This window comes from Manis javanica, chromosome 3 (assembly GCF_040802235.1).
Source record: "Manis javanica isolate MJ-LG chromosome 3, MJ_LKY, whole genome shotgun sequence".
NCBI classification, from domain to species: Eukaryota; Metazoa; Chordata; class Mammalia; order Pholidota; family Manidae; genus Manis; species Manis javanica.
Genome location: NC_133158.1, coordinates 104,760,775 through 104,783,757, shown reverse-complemented (window position 1 = coordinate 104,783,757; position 22,983 = coordinate 104,760,775). Strand labels below are relative to the sequence as shown.

The window sequence follows — 22,983 nt, the reverse complement described above, 5'->3', positions numbered from 1 at the left end:
ATTGTTTGTTTCTGTTTTTAACATCAGTGTCTAAGCAATTTTCATCAGCCTGGAGCAAACTGAGAGGAGATACTCTGATGAGAGTAGTTAGGCTTTCCAACATTTACCGATACAGAGGCCTGAGAAAACAAGTTTAACTGGGTCTGTCATAGCACAAAGAAATTTTCCAAAGATATATTTGTGACACACTCAAAATTGGTATTGCGAATATGAAATTGCATATTCATAAAGAAAAAACTGGTGATTTTAAATATGCCTTGATTCCAGCTGCCCTCCTAAACTGTCTGCACCAGGAAGCAGGAGACTCTTTTTCTTTTAACTTCTGCATTCATTATTTTTCCTAGCATAGTACTGTAAATGTAACAGCCTGAATAATATTTGTTGATAATTATTCATAAATTTAGGCAAGTGGGAAAGGAAATGTTAATCATATAAAATGCTATCATTTCAAAGATTATTTGACTGCTATGTTTTATGAAATTTATCTTTCAATAAATCATATTTGCTATAGAACTAAGAAAAGAGAAACAAAAGGTTAATAAAACCTTAATATTTCATATATGTGTATATATATATGAAAGATGTAAGAATTTTCAGTGGATATTTTCATATGATGTGAAAACATCACTCCGCTATCTCCTGCCTTTCATTAAGTGGTTTAAGTAAGTCATTTTTAAAAAACAGTGTTTCCTTAGATATAGAGCTCTACATACACAATAGGGAATCACATCCTAGAGCATAAAACACTAACATAATAATGAATGAAATAGTGTAATAATAAAGTACTAATGTTAATGTTGAATCAGTTAAGTTGCTTTCTTTGATAAGGGAAAACATGTTTCCCAAATGAATGGAAAAGAACAGAAAGCCCTATTATTTTAATCGTGAAAGTTTGAATTCATCTAAACTTAGACCAATATTAGAGTTTTCTATTTCAGCAAAAATAGGAAGAAATTATTTTTTGAAGTTAATCACTATACTTTCTTTATTAAGCTTATTGGCATCATTTTGATAGCTCCATTTGGTATTAAGGACTGAAATTAAATGAGTTTCTCCTACTATGATTTGTGAACTCTTTACCATTAATTAACAATGCAGCCTATTTATTTATTGGAGGGAAGTGCTTGGCCCTACATAAAGGAGGATGGAGAATGGGTTCTGTCCTAACTGAAATCAATGTGCTCACTTCTCAAAATTTCATAGCTAAACTTTGTATCACATTAACTTAAAGTGTGTTTGATACAAAAGAACTATTTAAAAAGTATGGTTTGCACTGTATAAGACCATACACAAAAAATACACTTGAAATGGATTAAAGACCTAAATAGAAGACATAAAGCAATAAGACTCCTAAAAGAGAAGATAGGCATAAGCTCTTGAACATCAACATTTGTAATTGATTTTTGGACTTATCTCCCTATCCAAGGGAAACAAAAGCAAGAATAAGCAAGTGGGACTATATCAAATTAAAAAGCATCTGTACAGCAAAGGAAATCATTAAAATGAAAAGGCAACTTACTGAATGGGAAAATGTATTTGCAAATGACGTATTCTACAAGGGGTCAATATCTGAAATATATAAAACTCATACAACTCAACTCCAAAATAACAATATGATAAAAAAATAGGTAGACAACCTGAACAGAAATTTTCTAAAGAAGACATACAGATGGCTGACAAACACATGAAAAGATGCTCAACACCACTAATCATCAGAGAAATGCAAATCAGAACTACAACGAGATATTATCATACACCCGTCAGAATGGCTACTTTCCAAAACACAATAATTAACAAGTGTTGGCAAGGATGTAGAGAAAAGGAACCCTTGTGCATTGTTCATGGGAATGTAAATTGGCCCACTATGGAAAACAACATGGGGCTCCTCAAAATATTGAAAATAGAAATACCATATGACCAAGTAGTTCTACTCCTGAGTATTTATCTCTGATAAAAATCCAAATCTCTGATTGGATAAAAATATATTTATCCCTATGTTTGTTTTAGCATTATTACAATAACCAAGATTTGGAAGCAACCTAAGTGTTCATTGGTAGATGAATGGAAACAGAAGATGTGTAACATAATGGAATATTATACAGCCATAAAAAGGAATGAAATCTTGTCATTTTTTACAACATGGATGGACCTATAGGATATTATGCTAAATGAAATAAGTCATACAAAGAAAAGCAAATACTATGATTTCAGTTATGTGTAGAATTTTTAAAAATGAACAAATAAAACAAATATAGACTTATAAATACAGAGAACTGGTAGTTGCTATATGAGGGCAGGTGAGGGTATGAGCAAAATAGGTGAAGGGGATGAAGATGTAGAATCTTCCAAGTAAAATAAATAAATCAAGGGGATGAAATGTACAGCATAAGAAATATAGTCAATGTAATATCTTTATATGATGAGAGATGGTAACTACACCTATCATGATGAGCATTTTGTAATGTATGTAATTGTTGAATCACATGTTGTACATCTGACACCAATATAATATTGTTCACCAATACAATTGAGTAAAAAAGTATTGCTGTATACCAGTGAAGGACACATGCTAAATTTAGGTATTACTTTGAATAACAATTTATATTTTGTGGTTTTATATTTATTTTAATTAGTATTAAAAATAAAACTGGTGTATAATCATACTTCTGATAACATTGACATTTTTGGATAGAATTAAAGTAGATGAAAAGCTAATTCAATTTAATGTAAATTAAATGTATAAAAGTCCAGGAAGCACAAGAATATAGAAGTGAGAGAAGCTGATAGTCAAATGGCGTTTGAAAAATTCTGTTTGAAGTTGGTTATAACTTTTTGTTCTACATTTCAAACACTCAATGTAGAGTGTTATTAATTTCTAGTGTAGATAGGTCTGTAATTTACTATCTAGGACAAGTATAACAGGATTAAAATAATTATATATTCTGAATCTTAACAGTAGATAAATGACACATGTGAGATGTTATCCACCAGACAATATTATAAGCACTCTACAATTATTATATAAAATATTCTATTCACATAGATGGGACTACATACTGTTATATTTACTATTTTATAGGAAATTATGGGAGTAAATGCACCTCCTGTAGATCTTTTTACTCCCACTTAATCCTAAAATGACAAGTAACAGTATTTCAAAAAAATGTTTAAAAGAAACCTGTTTTATCATGTGAATATGAAATCACATTTTCAAAATTTATGAAAAACAAGGTATTCTTAAGCAATTTTGCTTTCTGGAGTGTAGCATTTCTTCTTCCTACCTTAATGACATGTTTAGGTACTTCTTAGAATGTGGAAGAGTCTATTCTAAATCACTATTTATTGTTATATAATATGGGAGGTGTAAATGGAATGAAAAGGAGGCAAAAACATGACCCACTTCCTAAAGAGGAATAATTTAGGAGGAGTTGGGGAAGACAAACCTGGCAGAGAGGGAAGAAGAAGATAACAGTGTAAGAAATCGGTGCTATTTCTGGTCCTGAGATTGTGTTTCACAGGAAGAAAGATCAGCCTTTACTACCTCCAAGAAACCTGAGAATCTATCTTCCTCTTAGATGGGATGTTAGAGCCCTTAACTGCTCTACCCTGCAGACATGGAGACTGACACCAAACATACAGTGACTAAGATGAAATTCAAATGCAGATCCTGACACTGTCAACTTCCATAAGAAATGTGATACATAGTTATGAGAACTGGAATTTAGTGAAGAAAAATAAGTTCATATCTGAGTCACTAGATTAATATTTTAGAGACTATTTTATAGTAAACTATATATAGCTCTGCCAAGGAAGCACAATCTACAACTGTTAACAGTATTCAACTATTCTTATGGATGATATTATTCATACAATAGGTAAGACCATGCTCATGCCAAGTTCTATCTGGTTCCTTTTGTGGCAACATTTACTGATGTAGAATTAACATGATCATCATCTCATGAATAAAATATCTAAAAACTGGATACCTCCAAAGATACAGAAATAACACTTTCAGTTATTCAGTTTGTGTCTGGGATATTGTTATGTGCACTTTCATTTTCAGAAACTTTTGTCAAGTAGGTCTTATTATTATTCCTATTTAGACATGCAGAAACTGAAATCAGACATGGTAAATAAAAAAAGTAAAGATTTTTAATGTAGAAAATTAGATTGTTTAGTTTGTAAAATGCAAAGCACTTTACACCTTTAATTCATGGCTGTTTCTTTTTTCACAGTAGGTTCAGTTCTGTCTTGAACTTTATATATTTAAATATTTTATAATTAAGTATATAACATGATTTGTTTTAAATGAAGAGGCCAGGAATTTCTAATTTTTATAAGCAAATTGTCTTAAGATGACTCCAAAATAATTTTCTAGAATTAAGCTCTCAATTTAATGAATGTTTAAATAACCCCAGCAAATTAATATTTTAATAAAAAATCATCAATAATACTCAAGTCACACTAAAATAAGTTGCCTAGATATTTTCACTAAGTAGATAACTAAAAGTGAATGAAACAAAACTGTGAAATTTCTTTAAAATAAAATAAAGAACAAAATATTATCCTGAAATAACAGTGGACATTAGGAAAATATTTCTAAAGCAAGTGGATATTCTTTTCTTATATATTCCTATATTTTTTAAATTTTCTGAAGTTTCTACAATTACATGTTATTCCAAATGCAGGTAAAATGGATGAAAGTAGATTATAGAGAAAAGAGCTCTGTGTTTAAGCACCATATGTTTTCCTGTTGTTTCTGAAGGACATCATATGCAATAATATTTTATGGTATATTAGTATGCATAGTTCAATAGTTCAACAAACTACAGCTTTGGTAAACATATGCATGTGAGTACATGTGATACTCCTTGTGATATCTACTCAGATAATCCTTCCCAAATTCCTGATACACAAAATCATGAGCAAAATAAAATGGTTGTTTTATGCCACTATGTTTTGGGGTTATTTACAATGCAGCAAGAATACCAGGAGATAAACTGAGACAATATATATATACAATGCTTATTAAAATGTTATTAACATAATGTTTGTTCGGCAATGAATACTTCTCATGGGCTTCTAATATTTATTCCACTGGAAAGGAGCCCTGCTAACATCCTGGCCTTTCCCAATGAGAACTAGGAAAATGTTTGATTGGGTTGCTTTGGGGATACCAAAATGGATATGCTTTTCCTAGTCACTCCCTTTTTTATTTTCAGAAAGGACTTTCCTGCAGAGACCACAGGTTATCCTTTGTTCTCGGCCATGATGGTAATCTCAGCAGTGATGTCTCTTCTCCCACAGGGAGGGTTACAAAGTCTAATGCTGCTCAGGACTATGTCGGGTAAATTTATCTAATTCTTTAGTTCAGTATAAGAACATTCACTGACCTACATATTTAAGCCATATTTTATCCTTATTTATTTCTTTTTTCTTATCCAGTGATTGAGAATTTAGGCATGGAAAAGGAATGCTACTAATTGAGAATGCTAATTAATTTCTTCCTTGAATATCAACAATCATGAATACGTTTGCTAAATGCACATTGTCATATTTCAGATGAAGCTTTGAGTTTGAACCATATTACATTGATAATATTTTACTGTCTGGGACCTACATAATTAGTAATTACATCAAAACCTTGAAAGTGTATACATGAGGAGAAGTTTGGATATCTTTTGTTCTGTATTGCTCTTAAGTCCTGTGCAAGACATACTAAATCAACCTTGGAGAGTAGCATTCCAGAATCTGCATTTTAACAGGAACTACAAATGATTTGTATGACAAATACAATACTATTCTCTATGACAAGAGAGAAATGATCTCAACATATTTTGTAATATTGTTTAATCAAACCTGAGGTTTCAGACTTTATGGAGTCTATTAAAAACCAAAATTTACTCAGAATAAGAGAAACAAGAGAAACTATATTTTAAAAATTATGTAATATGATGTAATATGACCAAAAAAAGGTTGAGTATTTACAAAATGTCAAGAGACTAATATGCATTTTACAATGTACTTTTCATTTTTCTTATACCAGTAAGAGAAATAGTTATTATTATCCAAATTTAGAGATGAAGAAACTCATATTGAAAAAGTTCAAATAATATTGCCAAAGCTGAAGCATCATAAATGGCAGAGCTGAGATTCAAAATTACGTATGTTTTACTTCAAAGCACAGCTCTATCATTCGATTGCTGAATTTTGGCTGTTGTAGAAACTAGGAATGTTATGAGAAAAGAGGGTTTACCATCCAGAGAATAAGACAAGAATCTTAGACTAATTTTGGAGAAATGTCATGCCAAAATGTGAATAGTCTTAATTTCTCTATCCACAGGATAGAAGTTGTATTTGGAAAAATAAAAGTATATTTGGTTCTCTAGAATTGTTCTGTAATAAATAAATGAAATAAAAACTGAAAAGGTATGTGTGTACTTTAATAGAGATAGTTCTTAGCAAATAAATATTTTTTTCACAGCTAGTATAGATGTCATTTCTGTATATGATTTGGGTGGACTGGGGTGTAGAATGAAGAATAAAATATCATGGCCTTAAGGCTACTTGTTACTTGAAAATTTTAAAATCGATTGATAAATCAATTTTATTGATAAAATAACTGAATATAATGTATCTTTCATCCTTAGTATATACATAAGGAAACATCTATTAAATATACAGTAAATGTTATATTTAAGAACAGAACTTTTAGGAAATTTGTAGTGGGAGAAAAATAATGAAAGCATGAGTTAGGAATATAAAGGTACAATTAATAAAGCCTTATGGACATGAAAATCACACTCTTGAGTGATATATGCTATCAATCTTGAGTGATATGTATTAGATATGTACTAATTGATATGAAAACGATTACATACAGCTTCATATATCTATTATTTTTGACAACTTGAAACAAACTTATGGAAATAAAGATTCTTTGAGACTTAGCAACTGTGCCATAGTAATATCTAGATTTTCTGCTAGGAAAATATTAAAGCAAACTCTATATCATTTCTCTGGGTTGTGAAAGACTACAAATGTAATTCAGATTTTATAATTTGATTTTCAATTTTCATATATAAGTATGTAAAAATACAATATCTATTACCAAAAGAAATATGCTCTCTTAAAAATGCCATCCTGAGGAAGAAACAGGGCAAAGAAAGGTGATATATAATGGAATATATGCTTTCAAAAGAATAGTAAATAGACAAGGAGATACCTGTTTTGTCAATTTATAGACTTAGGATGTTCTTTAAAATTATATAAAGAGTTGGAGCAATAGAAAGTGTGTTTTGGATAAACAGAATTTGAATTTTTCTGGTGAGTAAAAGGTGCTTATATTTTAGAAATCTCTGTCTTTTGCAGAAATCAATTTAAATTAATAAAAGAGGTTTAAAGGGGGTTACTCTTTCACATTAGGAAGAGAAAAGCAATCTATAAACTTAATCTTAAAATCTTTATGCATGTGAAAATGTCAATTTCATCATACCATTAATTCACTACCTTTTCTGTTGAACTGTACTTAGAGTTTTATATGAATAGTTATAAAAATAATAATGAAAACCTATCAAGTATAGCAAAATGTATGATAATGTTTAATTGATTTCTAATTAACTTCAATGCATTCTGGTGAAAGGTCACCAATTTACATGGGAGTGACATTTGCTAAAATGCTGCATTTTGTTGTGTTTGAACTTACTTCTCTTTATTAGATTCTAAATTATATGAAAGAAGAAACCTATTATTTCACTGCACAAAGACAACTTCTAAAGAGTAGATTTAAATGACAGGCAGAATTTTGTGAATTTGAATTATTTTCATTTTCACAGCGCCGGGTGAGATTAAAACTGCAGTGATATTTTATAGATTCCAAGTATACCAAAAGTCCAGGTAACCAAATTAAGAATACCAACAACCTAAGATTTTTGTGGATAAATGAAAAATATCTTTAAATAACATACTTTGATATTTTTTTCTTCAGAATTTATTTTTAGGGTGACTGTGATAGTCATCTTTTAAAAAATTAAACCATTTATTTCATTCCTACAGGTTACTAGATAAGCTTGAGTTCAATGTGAGATTTAATAATATACCAAATTCTGAAAATACAATGGTAGTGAAAACCACTTGGTATTGAGTTGCTGTTACCTTATCGCCTTCAGAAAATGTAATGCCATCCATTGCTCTTTTCCAAGTGATTTCTGGAATAGGTTCCCCTTCTGCTTCACATATGAGTGCGACTTGACCATTCTCATATGTAGTCTCATTTCTGAGCTGTATTATGTGAGGCTGTACTGTAAAGAATATATATATTACTCAATCTGTATTGGAAGAAAATAATATTATTCAGACTTAAAAGCCATGGTCCACGTTAACATAGCATGGAATTATTAACTGTGTAGTAGTCACAGAAGCATGCTGTGCTTTAAAGGTGGTGACAAGAGAGTTACAAAGCACAGGAGAAAAAACTATAGGAAATAACTGTCAGGAATATCATTAGAAAAATAATTTGAAGTGGCCTGGAAACCAACATACAAATTATAATTCTTTGAAAAATTTTGCCAACTTAAAAGCCAATTTATTATTTTATCCTCTATTAAAGCTGCAAAATTAAAACTTCCCCTTTTAAAGCCATATGTGTACATGTGTGTATGTATGTGTGTTTGTGTGTGTATGTATGTGTGTTCATAGCATTGGTTTATTTTTAGTAATTTCACTTAAGCTTCAAAAATAATTTCACCAAAGAAGAAAAATGATGGCAGTATCCTGAATATGTAGCAACTATAATTATGTTCCTTATTTAAAATATTTATGAACTAAATATATATACAAGTTATTTTCCTATATTATTTAGGTTGATTTATTTTCACATCAGTTTATCTTAACAATATTATTAGGTCTTATAGCTAATTATTTCTTTATAATCACGACTTATAAAAATAAATATGTCTACTAATTAAAATTGTCTTAACAGTAAAAATTATGCCTATTCACAAATTTACATAATACCATAGAGCTTTATGTTTATAAACTCTTTATTATCTGCATTTCTTAAATTTTTACTTGTTAGATCATAAAAGGGATAAAGTCAACACATTATTTTAAAACAAGCAACTTCTTAAAAATCTTTAAACACTATCATGGAGTATAAATAAATTGTTCTTAAAATTAGGAAATTAGATTCCTGATATCAGAAATATGGAAAATATAATTTTTAACAATTTACTCTTTACTCCATGACTACTGGACTTAGCTTTATTTCCACTATATATACATGATTTGGTGTTTAATACAATAGAAATGTGTTCAGTGTTACTATACACAAGTGATTACAATAGTGATGTTGCATATAATATTTCATCAATAATTTTCTATCTGAAAGGATGAAAACACTAATGTTTTCTCACAGGGTGAAAACATTAGAAACTTTCTTTTATTTATCTCTTTGTTCTCATTCACTGTCACCCTTAAAAAAAAAGAAAAGAGCTACAGAGTGCTTCATATGAGCCCAGTAAGGTAGACTGAGAATATCTACCCTTTGAAATTATCTCATATACTATCATTTGTAAGTATTTATATACGAAGACATATTTATTTAGTGTTGAAAATTTTAAAGAGAACAGTCTTTTTAACTGGGGAACACTGCTGGAATAAATTAGGGGCTTTCTATAATTCCTAACATTTTGAATTTTATTTACCCTTCCCTCTTTGTGAACAATTTTCTCCTTTCTCTTAGCTTTGCTGACTTCTCATTGTTAAAGATTTTATGTGTAAACACTACTACCTACTTCGTGTATTACCCTTTTGAGTAACTTTCCAAAACCATGCAATCCAAAATCATAGCACTCTTTACCCAACACTCCCTGATCTATCCAATTTCATTTTCTTCTTAAAGAATATTATCACAATTTTATTTTTTTTAAATATATTTTAGTAGAGCTGTTTATCACCTATCTCACTTCACTAGAATATAAGCTTAATGAAAACTTCTCTGGTTCAGAAAATATTTTCGTTACAAAAAACCACAGGACCAACTGGCAGAGGACATGTCCAAATGTGTTATCACTATTCACCTTTTGGTCTGTCTAAGAAACACCATTTTATTGGACAGCTGACCCATTGGGCACTCTTTTACAGCATTCTCCCTCCTTCCTTTGTGGCATAAGCATTAATAACATTGTTTTTAAAAATGGGGAGAACATAATAGATGTTAGTAATGTAAATGATTTTTACTGTTATGCTTTTTTAAAGATAATAATAACATTCCAAATCACCACCAGCAAAACTGCTTTTCTTCTTACAAACATAATGGAAACAACGTTAATTAAAAAAAAAAAACTTAGTAGTTCTCAAATTTCCCAAAGTTCCTAAAATAAAACAATAAGCCTCCTGGTAAATATGGAAGATATTTATTTTATATTTCCTAATTATAGTTTTAACTACTATGCTATAATACTTACCAAAGACTTGGAGGAATGCCTGCTTTTCATCTTCCCCTGCTTTATTTGTGGCCCTACAGACATAAGGACCCCCATCACTATTGATTATGTTCCTGACAGTGAGTTCTGTATTGCTTCCTTTCAATATGTACTTTTCATTTTCTTCAATGAACTTGCCATTCCTAAAGAAGAAAACAGGTTGATCTTCACGAATCATTCTCAACTTTTTGATCAGTGGTTGTCAATCGTATCATGACTATTCTCATTGATAAACAAGGCTATATTTCAATCAAGAGTATACTTTTCATAGCTCAGTAAAACTTAATGCATGTATATTAAAACTATGCCTAAAAATAGCATCTGAGCTATATTGAAATTTTGACACTAAATATTAGATTAGTAAAAATATGGAAAAATACAAAATACAAACCACTATATATACACTTATTACTAGTATTTCACAAACACTAATTTTGCATCTGCTCTTATGAAATTTTTGCACATTTCATGATATATTTAGAAATGTCATTAGAAAATAGAAAATTAGATGTTTTTAAGTCATAGAAGGATAAGGATTTGTATTAGGATATGTGCCAGTGCTTTCTGGAAAGCAAAGCCAGAGTTCACTGGAAAGATCATCAATGAAATGATCTGTTTCATTCTAGAGAACAGTTTTTATTATCCATTCGAGATTTATTTTTAAATTTAAATTTGTATGAACCAGTAAATAACTCTCCCCTGCACTTTACAAACGTCTGCTGAAGGAGGCAGGCTCATAGTACCCATGTACTCTTTCCTCTAACATGAATAAATCAGGCAGCTTAGACAATCACAAAGGTTCAGGAGACAAATAAGTAGGCAAGGTTGAACAGTAATGTTCATTGCCTACACAAAGCCAGTCCTTAAGACTGGAAGAGGTAGTTGTTTCATCTAATGCACAGAAACAAACACAGAAGGGAAAGCAAAGTAAGGAAACAGGAAAAAAAAAACCCACAATAAAATCCCAGGAAAAAAATCTTGAAGAAAAGGATATCATTTATTTACCTGACAAACAGTTCAAAATAATAGACATAAAGATGTTCATCAAACTTGTAAGACTGGATCAACACAGTGAGAACCTCAACAAAGAGACAGCAAATATAAGAAAGTGCCAAACAGAAGTCACAACTAAAGAACACAATAAATAAACTGAAAAACACACTACAATGGTTCAGCTGCCAACCAGATGAAGCAGAACAGAATAGCAATCTGGAAGACAGGGCAGTAAAATGCACCCAAAAGGGCAACAATAAGGGAAGAAAATTTTAAAAAGTGAAGATAGCTTAAGGGAATATGGGAAATCAAGTGGAATAACTTTTGCATTATGGGGTCCCAGAAGGAGAAGAAAGAGAAAGGGGTGGAAAACACTTCAAGAAATAATGGCTCATTACCTCCCTAATCTAGGATACAGATACATACAGATCACAGGAACCCAATAAGAATTCCAAATAAGATCAACCCAGAGATCTACACCATGACATATAATAATTAAAATGTCAAAATCTAAGGAGAGCAGAAAGGTAAAAAACATAGAAGGAAAGATTATTATGACTGTCAGCTGATTTTCAGATGAAATTCCGCAGGACACTAGGTAGTGACATGACATATTCAAAGTGCTGAATGCAAATAACTTCTAATCAAGAATACTCTACCCAGCAAAACTATCACTCAGAATTGAAGGACAGATAGTTTTCCAGCAAGCAAAAGCTAATGGAGTTCATTAGCACTAAACTAGCCTTACAAGAAGTTTTAGCAGGACTTCTTAAAGCTAGTGTGAAGGTTAAAAGACAAAAAGAGTAAAATTAATTATAACTATAATAATAGAGTATACACAAAAGAAAAAATATATCAAATATGATATCAAAAACATAAAACATGAATGAGGCATACAAATGTAGTATTCAGAATGTATTCAAATTTAAGTTGTTTTCAACTTAAAATGTATTGCTATATATATATATATATATATATATATATATATATATATATATATATATATATAGGCTGTCCTGTAAGAACCTCATTGTAATCACAAACAAAAAATCATAAGAAATGAATCAAAACAAAGCACTAAAAGAGTAATCAAACTACAAGGGAGGAGAACAAGAGAAGAAGACAGGAAAATAGAGGAACTACAAAAACACCCAAATAACAATGAACAGAATGGCAATAAGTGCATACCTGTAAATAAAACTTAAATGTAAATGGGACAAAATTATTTAATCAAAATACATAATAAAGTGGCTAAATGGATAAGAAAACAAGACCCATCTATATCTTGTCAGATATAAGGATATACACAGACTGAAAGGAATGGAAAAGGCTATTCCATGCAAATGAAAACAAAAAGAAAGCTTTTGTAGCTATACTTTTATCAGAAAAAACATACTTTGAAACAAAGACTGTAATAAAAGTCAAAGGAATGCATTATATAATGGCAAAAGTTCATTCCAACAAGATGATATAATATTTGTAAATATTTATGTAACCAACATAGGAGAATCTAAATATATAAAGCAAATATTAACACACCTAAAGGAAGAAACTGACAGCAATACAATAACATTAAGGGACTTTAATACCCTACTTACACCAATGGATAGATCATTTAGGCAGAAAATCAATATAGAAACATCAGCCTTAAACAACATATTATACCAGATGGACATATATAGATATATACAGAGCAATCCATCCAATTGCAGCAGAATACACATTTTTCATAAGTGCACATCAAATATTCTCCAGAATAGGTCACATAGGGTCACAACAGGTCCCAACAAATTTAAGAACATTGAAATCTTATCATACTTTCTGTGTGAAATCAAATCATATCATCTTTTCTGACAACAGTGTACTGAAACTAGAAATCAGTAGCAGGAAGAAACAAAAAACTCACAAATATGTAGAGATTAAACAAAATGCTACTGAACGGCTAATGGATCAATGAAGAACTCAAATGGAAAATTGAAAAAAATTTCTTGAAACAAATGAAAATGGAAATGCAGTATTCCAAAATCTAGGGGATGCATCAAAAATAGTTCTGAGCAAGGGAAGTTTTGAGCAATACAGATTTACAAAAAACAAGGAAAATTTCAAATAAACAATCTAACTTTACACCTGAAGGAACTAGAAAAAGATAATATGAACCCAAAATTAGCAGAAGAGAAAAAATAAGATCAAAGCAGAAATAAATGAAATAGAAACAACAACAAAAAAATGGAAAAGACTAATGAAACTAAGGCCTGGTTCTTTGAAAGTATGAACAAAATTGACAAACTTTCAGCAAAGAAAAAAGACAGAGAACTCAAATAAATAGAATTAAGACTGAAAGAGAAGTTACAACTGGTGACACTGAAATACAAAGGATTATGAAAGACTACTGTGAACAATTATATGTCAACAAATTGGAAAACCCAGAAGGAATGGGTAAATTCCTAGAAACATACAATCATACAAGATTGTAACAAAAGGAAATACAAAATGTGAATAAATTAAAATTAATTACTAGTAAGGAGATTGAATTAGTAATAAAAAAGATCCCCAAAATCTAAAGTTCAGAAACAGATGGCTATCCTGGACAATTCACTGGTGAAGTCAATTTTACTTCGAATTCTGAACATTCAAAGAAGATTTAATATCTTTCCCTCTCAAACTCATCCAAAAACTTAAGAGGATGGAATGCTCCCAAATTAATTTTATGAGGCTCACATTACCTGATAAAATCAGACACATACAAGGTGAAGAAAGAATATGATAGGCCACTATCCTTGATGGACATAAATGTTAAAACCCTCAACAAAATATTAGCAAACCAAGTTCAACAATACATTAAAAGGATTATATACTATGATCAAATGGGATTTATTCTAGGAATGCAAGGAGGGTTCTGTTAGGCTGGAGGAAGGAAAAACAAGGACATGCAAACAGAACAGAGAGATGCCATAGGGGGAGAACAGACCAGACCCCAAGGTCCGTGCCTTATATGGAAAGGGGACAGCTCTTCCTGAATTCTGATGTGCCAACTAAGACCTGGATGTCAGCCTCCTCCCTCTTGGATGGAAAAAAAGTTTCTAGTTGTCTATTATGTCACCTTTAGCCAATCATACTCCTCCATGCCCCTTAGGATAATTTGCCCACTCCTCCCCCTTCTAATCCCTTATAAGCCCCCACCTCCCTGACCGGGTGTGACTTCCCCGGCCTGTAATACCGAGACGACGGAACATTACCCGGGAGTTGCACTCAAATAAACTACCTGGCCCTTTGTTGCCTCTCTTCGCCTGCTTATTTAGGCTAAAATTTATCTTACAGGTTCAACTGGCACAAATCAATCGATGTGATGCACCACATTAATACTAATAAAAGTTAAAAAAATCATATGAACTCAATAGAAATTATCTGACAAAAAACAACATCCCTTCATGATTAAAAATCTCATCAAAGTGGGTATAGAGGGAAAGTACATCAGCATTACTAAGGCCCTATGTGACAACCCCACAGCTAGCATCATACAAGCTGAAAACTTTTCCTCTGACATCAGGAACAAGACAAGCATGTCCATTCTTACCATTTTTGTTCAACAGAGTGTTGGAAGTCTTAGCCACAGAAATTAAGCAAGAAAAAGAAATAAGAGATACGTTGGTAAGAAAAAGTAAAACTGTCATTATTTCCTGATGACATGATTCTATATACAGAAAGCCCTAAAGACTCCACCAAAGACAGTTAGAACCAATAAATGCATTCAGTAAAGTTGCAAGATACAAAACCAATATACAGAAATGTATTTCCATGCACTAACAATGAACTGATAGAAAGAAAAATTAAGAAAACAATCACATTTACAATTGCATCAAAAAGAATAACATACCTAGGGTAAATTTAACCAAGGAGGTGGAAGACCTGTACACTGAAAACCCTAAGACATTGAAGAAATAAATTGAAGTAGACATAAATAAATGGAAGCTATTCCATGCTCATTGACTGGAAGAATATTGTTAAAATTCCCAAAGCAATTAACAGCCCAAATCAAATCTACCCAAAGAAAATATAACTCAAAGCCAATCAATTTGGGGCCATATTATCAACTGCAAATCAATTCAGTGCAATTCCTATCAAAATCCCAATGTCATTTTTTCACAGAACTAGGTAGAACAAATAATTCTAAAATTTGTGTGGAAGCACAAAAGACTCCAAATAGCCAAAGCAATCTTGAGAAAGAAGAACAGAGTTGGATGTATCATAAGCTCTGATTTCAAACTGTAGTGGAAAGGTTCAGTAATCAAAACCATATGGTATTGTCACAAAAACAGAGAGATCAATGGAACAGAATAAAAAGACCAGATATAAACCCACATATATAAGATCAACATACAAGAAAGGAACCTAGAATATATAATGGGGAAGGGCAGTCTCTTCAATAAATGGTGTTAAGAAAACTATATATCTACATGCAAATGAGTGCAATTAGACTATTATCTTATACCATGCACAAAAACCATCTCAAAATGTCTACATAAATAAATGGAAAGACATGAAACCATGAAACTCCTAGAAGAAAATAAGTGGTAAGCTAGTTGACATTGGTTTGGTGTTGAATTTTTTAATCTGACTCCAAAAGCAAAGGTAACATAAGCAAAAATAAATGGGATTACATCAAAGTAAAAAGCTTTTGCATGGCAAAAAACTAATGACAAAAATGTAAAGGGCAAAAAATTTCTGCTAAATGGGCAAAATATATCTGCAAATCACATATCCAATTAGGGTTAATATCTAAAATTTATAAAGAATTCAACTCAACAACAAAAGCAAATAACACAAAACAAACAACAACAAAAAACATTCTGATCAAATAATGGACAGAGTATTGACACAGACATTTTCACAAAGAAGACATACAGATTTCCAAAAGGTACATGAATATGTTCAACATACTAATTCTCTGGGAAATGTAAATCAAAACCACAATGAGATAGAATCTTACACCTGTTAAATGGCCATTATCAGAAGACAAGGATGGTGAGGGTGTGGAGAAAAGGCGGTCCTTGTGTATCATTTTCTGGGAATGTAAATTGGTCTAGTCACTATGGAAAACAGTACATCATTTCTTCAAAAAACTAAAAATAGAACATCATTATATAATCTAACTATTCTACTTACAGGAATTTGTCAAAAGAAAATGAAAACACTAATTTGGAAAGATATATGCACACCTATATTCACTGCAGCATTATTTACAATACCCAAGATACAGAAGCAAATTAAATGTCCACTGATGAATGAATCTATAAAGCAGATCTGCTGTGTATATATACATGTATATTTATACAAAGACACACGAAATACTACTCAGCTATAAAGAGAAAGAAATTTTGTCATTTGTGCTAACATAGATGGACTTTGAGGGTATTATGTTAAGTGAAATAAGTCAGACAAAGATAGAAAAATACCTTATGATTTCATTTATATGCAGTGTCTAAAAATAAAATAAATAAAACAACAAAACAAAAATAAAATTCATATGTACAGAGAATAGGTTGGTGGTTACCAGAGGCAGAGAGAGTGGGAGGGTGTGCAAAAATAGGTGAAGGGAGTCTATTGTATGGTGATGGACAGTATCTAGACTTATTGTGGTAGTCACTTTTTAGTGTACACATAAATTGAATTATTCTTTGTACACATGAACTTATTATGATGTTATATACCAATTTTATCTCAATATAAAAAAAGTCCTCCATAAAATTTGTAGAGATTAAAAAATACAATGCTTTTAAAATACTCTTGTGGGATTATGAGCAGATTAAACATTACAAAAGATGAAATCTGTGAATTTGAAGGCATAAAAATATCATTTATTAAATTTGGGAATATAAATTGAAAACAGCAAAAAGGATTGAAAGTTCTATCTGGTATCATTTTCCCTATTCCTAATCAAAGTCTTTATATAATTCTGTTCCAATATGATGTTAATAAATGTTTAAACACACAACAGAGCTTCAAAACGTAGGAGACAAACAGAAATGAGCACTGAAATAGACAATAATTAGAAAATCCGTAAGGATACAAAACCTATCAAGAGTTTACTTATTTGATATTTAGTTAATACTCCACACAACAACAGTGGAATACACATTCTTTTTAAGTGCACAGAGAACATTAAAAAAAATACACCACAAAATGAGACTCAAACTGAAATAAATTGAAATAATAGAAAAAATGTTTCCTGACAACTAAGAAACCTCTGGGAGAAATGTACATAAAATATATACAAATATTTGGAAACAAAGCTACAACATGCTAAATAACTAATGTCAAAAATAACATTACAAGAACATTAAAAAATATTTGTGATGAATAAAAATAAAAATATGAAATATTAAAATTAGTATGGTGCAGTTAAAGTTATGTTTACAGAAAAAAAATATATGGCTATAATTGAACAGTATAAAAATTAAAATCAGTGACATCAGTATCTACTCTAACTAAAAAAGGAAAGAAAATGAAAGAAAAAGTCAGCAGAAGAAAGACAATAATAAAATTAAGATGAGAAGTTAATGAAATACAAACCAGAAAAACCAGAAAGAAAAGCTGATCAATGGAAAGATCATTATATTCATAAACCTGTATCTAGACTGATCAGGATGCAAAAGAGTAGAACAAATAACCATTACAGGAATGAGAGAGGGAAAATCAGTATAGGTAATATACATTAAAAACATAATAAGAGAATACTGTAAATGACTTTATGGTAGTAAGTACAACTTAAATGAAATGGATAAATTCTTAGAATGACATAAATCAACAAAGATCACTAAGGAAGAAGATATTGTCTGAATAGACGTGTATCTATGAAATAAATTGAATTTGTAGTAAACTTTTACCCAAGAAAAGTCCTGTCATAAATAGCTTCACTGAAAATTTTTCAAAACTTTAAGATATAATATTCTATACAAAGTTTGTCAGAAAATGTAATAGGAAGAAACATTTCCCTACTCGTATTACGAAGCCAGTGTTGTTCTGATCTTGAACAAGAACACAAACCAAACAGGAAAATATCTTTCATAATCACTAGTGCAACAGTTTTAAGAAATGATTGGCACATAAATTCCAGCAGTGCATGAAAAGGATAATATATCATAATCAAATGGGTTTAATCCAAGGAATGAAAAGTTGTTTTAAAATTTGAAAAATCAATGGCATTCTCCAATTTAATGGAAGTATTAACAGCAGATGTAGAAGCAGCATTTGAATGGAAATGAAGGAAGAGCCATTCAGACTAGCTGCCTTTACTCCACTTTGGCTTCCGTATCACCAAGTGTTCCTGCTTCTTCTCTTTGTGAAAATTTCGTTTTCCCCCAATGTTTGATCCTCAACTATTATCTTTAGTGGCTTCACTAATACCCCTTAAATATATTATCTCTATGCAACAGGTAGTCTATATCTTTCTTTCTGGGCCCCTGCTATATATTCCGTAATGATTAGAGGAATTTTTTTTCATGAAGACAGCATGTCTATATCTACACATAAATACATCACAATAAAAATGCCCCTCTACTACTAAATTTAAATATTATTGTCACTACAACATACTCCCATTTTCCTACAATATATTAAATATCCAGGGACTAGAACAATTATTTTATCCCATTCAAGCGATGCTATATGAAGAGATGGAGATAAATAATTATGTATTCAAATTAATTATCATATTAGCCTCTGAATTTGATTTATTTTACTCTGTATGATAATTATATTCCACTTTTGTATAAGAATTTTGAACAAATGTTAAAGTTTAATAAAAAAAATCTAAACAGAAGGAAGTCTCTCTGGAAAGATAAGATGATGAGAACAGATCTTAAAACAGTATTTGCTCATTATAATGAATGATCCATGAGCTTTTCTATGCTGCAATTAGATCTAATATTGATTGTTAAGGTTACACACCAGAAACCAAAAGCCTCTAAGACACATGATATCTTATCATGAACAGGTTAATGCTTTATGTGTAATCCGTTTAAAAATTCCAAAAGTATATAACAAAATAATTAATTTTTAAAGGAACATCTAAAAACACCTTGTTTAAAGAAATATCTTGTTTATTGCTACCTGCTTTATTAAATGGTTTGGAACTCGAAGAGTATCAGTAAATGCTCAGAAAGTAGTGAAAAAAATAGTTTTGAGTAACAAAACTATTTTAAAAAGTAGTTTGAAGTAACATTTATAAATTCTAAAATAACATAAAAGTGAACTGTCAAAGAATGGAGATAGAAAAGAGTATTTACTAATTTGATGAAGAAAACTCTTAAGAATGACATTAAATTGATGGAAATTTTACTTTAAAAAATTAGCTTTTTCTCGAGTAATATGGTACACAAATAAAACATACAATTGCATTGTAATGCAATATGGTACTGTACACATACAACAGAGGTGCCATTAACACTAGGAATTCTATTTCTAGATACTCTCTAGTAATAGCAATAAAATGGCTGCATCAGTTAAAGGGCTCCTGGGCCCATTTTGGCCAGAAACATGCCTTATAGACAGAATGCCCAGGCATATGGTCACAGCCTTCACTTGGGTTAAATTACTCTGATCTCTTTAACAATTTAATGTAATCAATTTAACTGAAAACAAAAGCATAATTACTTTTGAATCAAATCCAAAAATAATGCTTTTCTTTTTGACAAAGTGGTAAGATTGCAAATACTTTTCCCTGAATTTGATATAGACACAAGGCAGGGGACGTGGATGGATAGCCTACCTGTACCAGGAGATGGTAGGCTCAGGAGAGCCTGAGGCCCTGCATGATAATGTCATCTCTTCTCCTCTCTCTGCTGTGGCGTTAAAGGATTTCTGAGGCATTGTAATTGCTGGCGGCACTGAAAAAGAGATGAATATAGATTAAATAGAGATGAAAAACATAGCACTAACACCACTAGGACATTTTCACCACTGCTAAGCTTTAAAACTTGGTAGTTTGATTCTATAGTTACATCAATAGTACTGACTTGGCTGCACATTAAAATGACTTTCAGCTCACTGATCTGCCGTCTAATGGACAATAATTAGATAATTTTCTCTAATCCTATTCTAATATTTTTACTCTATTAAACCAAACTAAACAATAAACTAGACATTTTAGTACACACACAGACACACAGACACACACATACACACAAAGACACACACACACACACATATATATATATATACTTTAATGAAATATTTCTAAAATATTTCTAAAGACAGACAATACCACCCAGACTTACATCGATACTGAGATCTACTTGGAGCATAAATTGATTTCCTATTTAGGTTCTCACTGGTATATGTAATTCTATAAGTAATCATTCACTGTTTCAAGACAGGACTTTCAAATTAGGCGTCAAACCATAATGTTCTTCCTGATTAACTGCATTTAATTTCTTCAAACAACTATAGAACATTTTATGAAGAGAAACTGCTCATGTCATGGAGAGTATGAAATAGATTTTCATGAACAATTCAATTTTAAAATTAAGATTATCCAATTTCTAACTAATTACATTGCAACAACTGTATATCCTATACATTTTGGACATGTTGAAATTGTTACTGAAATACTCTGTCTGCAATAAATAAATCAATATCATCCATAACAGACGCTAAATTTCCAAATAGAGCACAGATTTTTATTTCATGCACACCTTTATGATTTGCAATTGAATATGACAAAATGACATTCTTAACATTTATTATATTAATAGATTTATTTTTCACATCCTAAACAACATGACCAGACAGGCATTTAGAAGTGTGATTATAATTTAATATCTCTATAGTAACATTAAGGTCAGTATTGAGGCTGCATTATTCCCATTGATGTTGGGGATAGTAACTGATACATATCTTAGCAATTAAGCACAATAAATCAAGTTTCTGACTTTATTAATTAAGATATAAGGGGCCTTATCTGCCATGCTCTCTCTAACATAACAATTATTACTAATATTACAACAGGATGGGCTTTTTTTTCAGATATTAACTGTGCATTTTAAGTACATAGAAATTTGTCTTTCTGTATCATTTTCCTTCTCTTGTAATTATGGAAAAGAACATTTAATCAAAATGCATTGCTTTTCCTTTAGTTATTTTAAATGGATTTGCAAGAACACTATGGCTCTTTTATTACAACAATAAGGAATCATAATTAATTAGAAAATTATAATAAAAATGGATTCATTCATAGAAATTCTTTCTATATAAAATATCTGTGTAAAGAGAAGCACTCTCAAATGGAAAACCGTAAGCTCCAGTTCTTATCCTGTTACTATTATTAACATAAAAAAGTTATTTCTTCTTTATCATAATTATTTTTCTTTTAAGGAAACAACATATTCTGGATGATCTCTAAGAACTGACAAATCTTCATGATTTTTGATACACTGACTCTGCTAATGAAATGTGTTAATTACAGCACTGAGTAGCAAAACAATATTGATATTGTATTTATACCTAGCATTTTGAAGAGCAATTTCAGAAGAATTCTGAAAAATAGTAGCATCAAAATCTGCAGAGTTGTTCACTAGTTCAGATGCCAACATATTCAGGGAGTTCATTAGCTGCTGTTACAGTCTACAGAGCATTTTTACATATATTACCTCATTGTTTCTGAATTCACTATTAGATTGGATTTAAAAATTTGGAAGGGATTACAAATAAATTTCATTCAGATTTATTTATCTCATAAGACCCACACCTACTTTATTTTAACTTCTCAAAAATATATTTTTTACATTTGATTATATTTGAAACATCAACTTTTAATAACTTTACAAAGATTTATATTTGTATGTGTTAAGCAACCAATGCTTTTTCATTGTTTGTTTTCATTTTTTTATCTTGAAGAAACATGAGGATGTGTAGGAAAGTTGCTCCATAATTTTCACCTATATGGAGGCTTTGGTCCACCTTCATGCTATAATTCCCATCATTGGCTGTTGAGAAACCAAAGATACACTAATTTGACAGCTTAATGCCCTTACATCAACAAGGGCATCAAGCAATTCCACATGTCTCTGTGTCTTATGATCTTCTTCCACCCTTTTCCCCTCAAAATATTTCTCAGATAAAGAACATGGTACTAATGATGGAGTACTAGTGTGGTTCAGATTAGCACACACCAATAATCTCTCTAAATTCATTCATGATAAGAATAATAAATCTTCTTTTACCATTGTGAAGAAAGCTACACTTTGTAACTCATTGATTATTCAGATATGGCCTAAATATATATTATCAACCAAATTCACAGGTAAATCTCTATCTAGTAGAGGGTTGCTAAATTTAATACTCAGTCCTGCCTTGTTTACCTTTGTTTTCACTTCAAAGGCTTTGTGACCTTAGAAATTAACCTCTGGGAGGATTTGGGGAAGAAGGCACGGTGGAATGTACCAGGCATCATGTAACTGTCTTGGAACTCTCCACTGAAAACTTGTAGCTTCCAGGGGAAGGTATGGAA

General features: G+C 30.9%; 1 protein-coding gene across 3 annotated transcripts in view; it reads right to left on the bottom strand.

Annotated features, from left to right (window-relative positions):
• NCAM2 (neural cell adhesion molecule 2) overlaps positions 1–22,983 on the bottom strand; it is a 508,052-nt gene that overhangs the window by 150,509 nt on the left and 334,560 nt on the right. For all 3 annotated transcript variants that reach the window (XM_073231839.1, XM_037012663.2, XM_037012664.2), the window contains 3 exons: positions 20,245–20,362; positions 10,467–10,627; positions 8,155–8,300 (listed from right to left, as the gene is read on the bottom strand). In XM_073231839.1, coding sequence (XP_073087940.1) covers positions 8,155–8,300; positions 10,467–10,627; positions 20,245–20,362 — 425 coding nt within the window. The remainder of the gene's footprint in view (positions 1–8,154; positions 8,301–10,466; positions 10,628–20,244; positions 20,363–22,983) is intronic.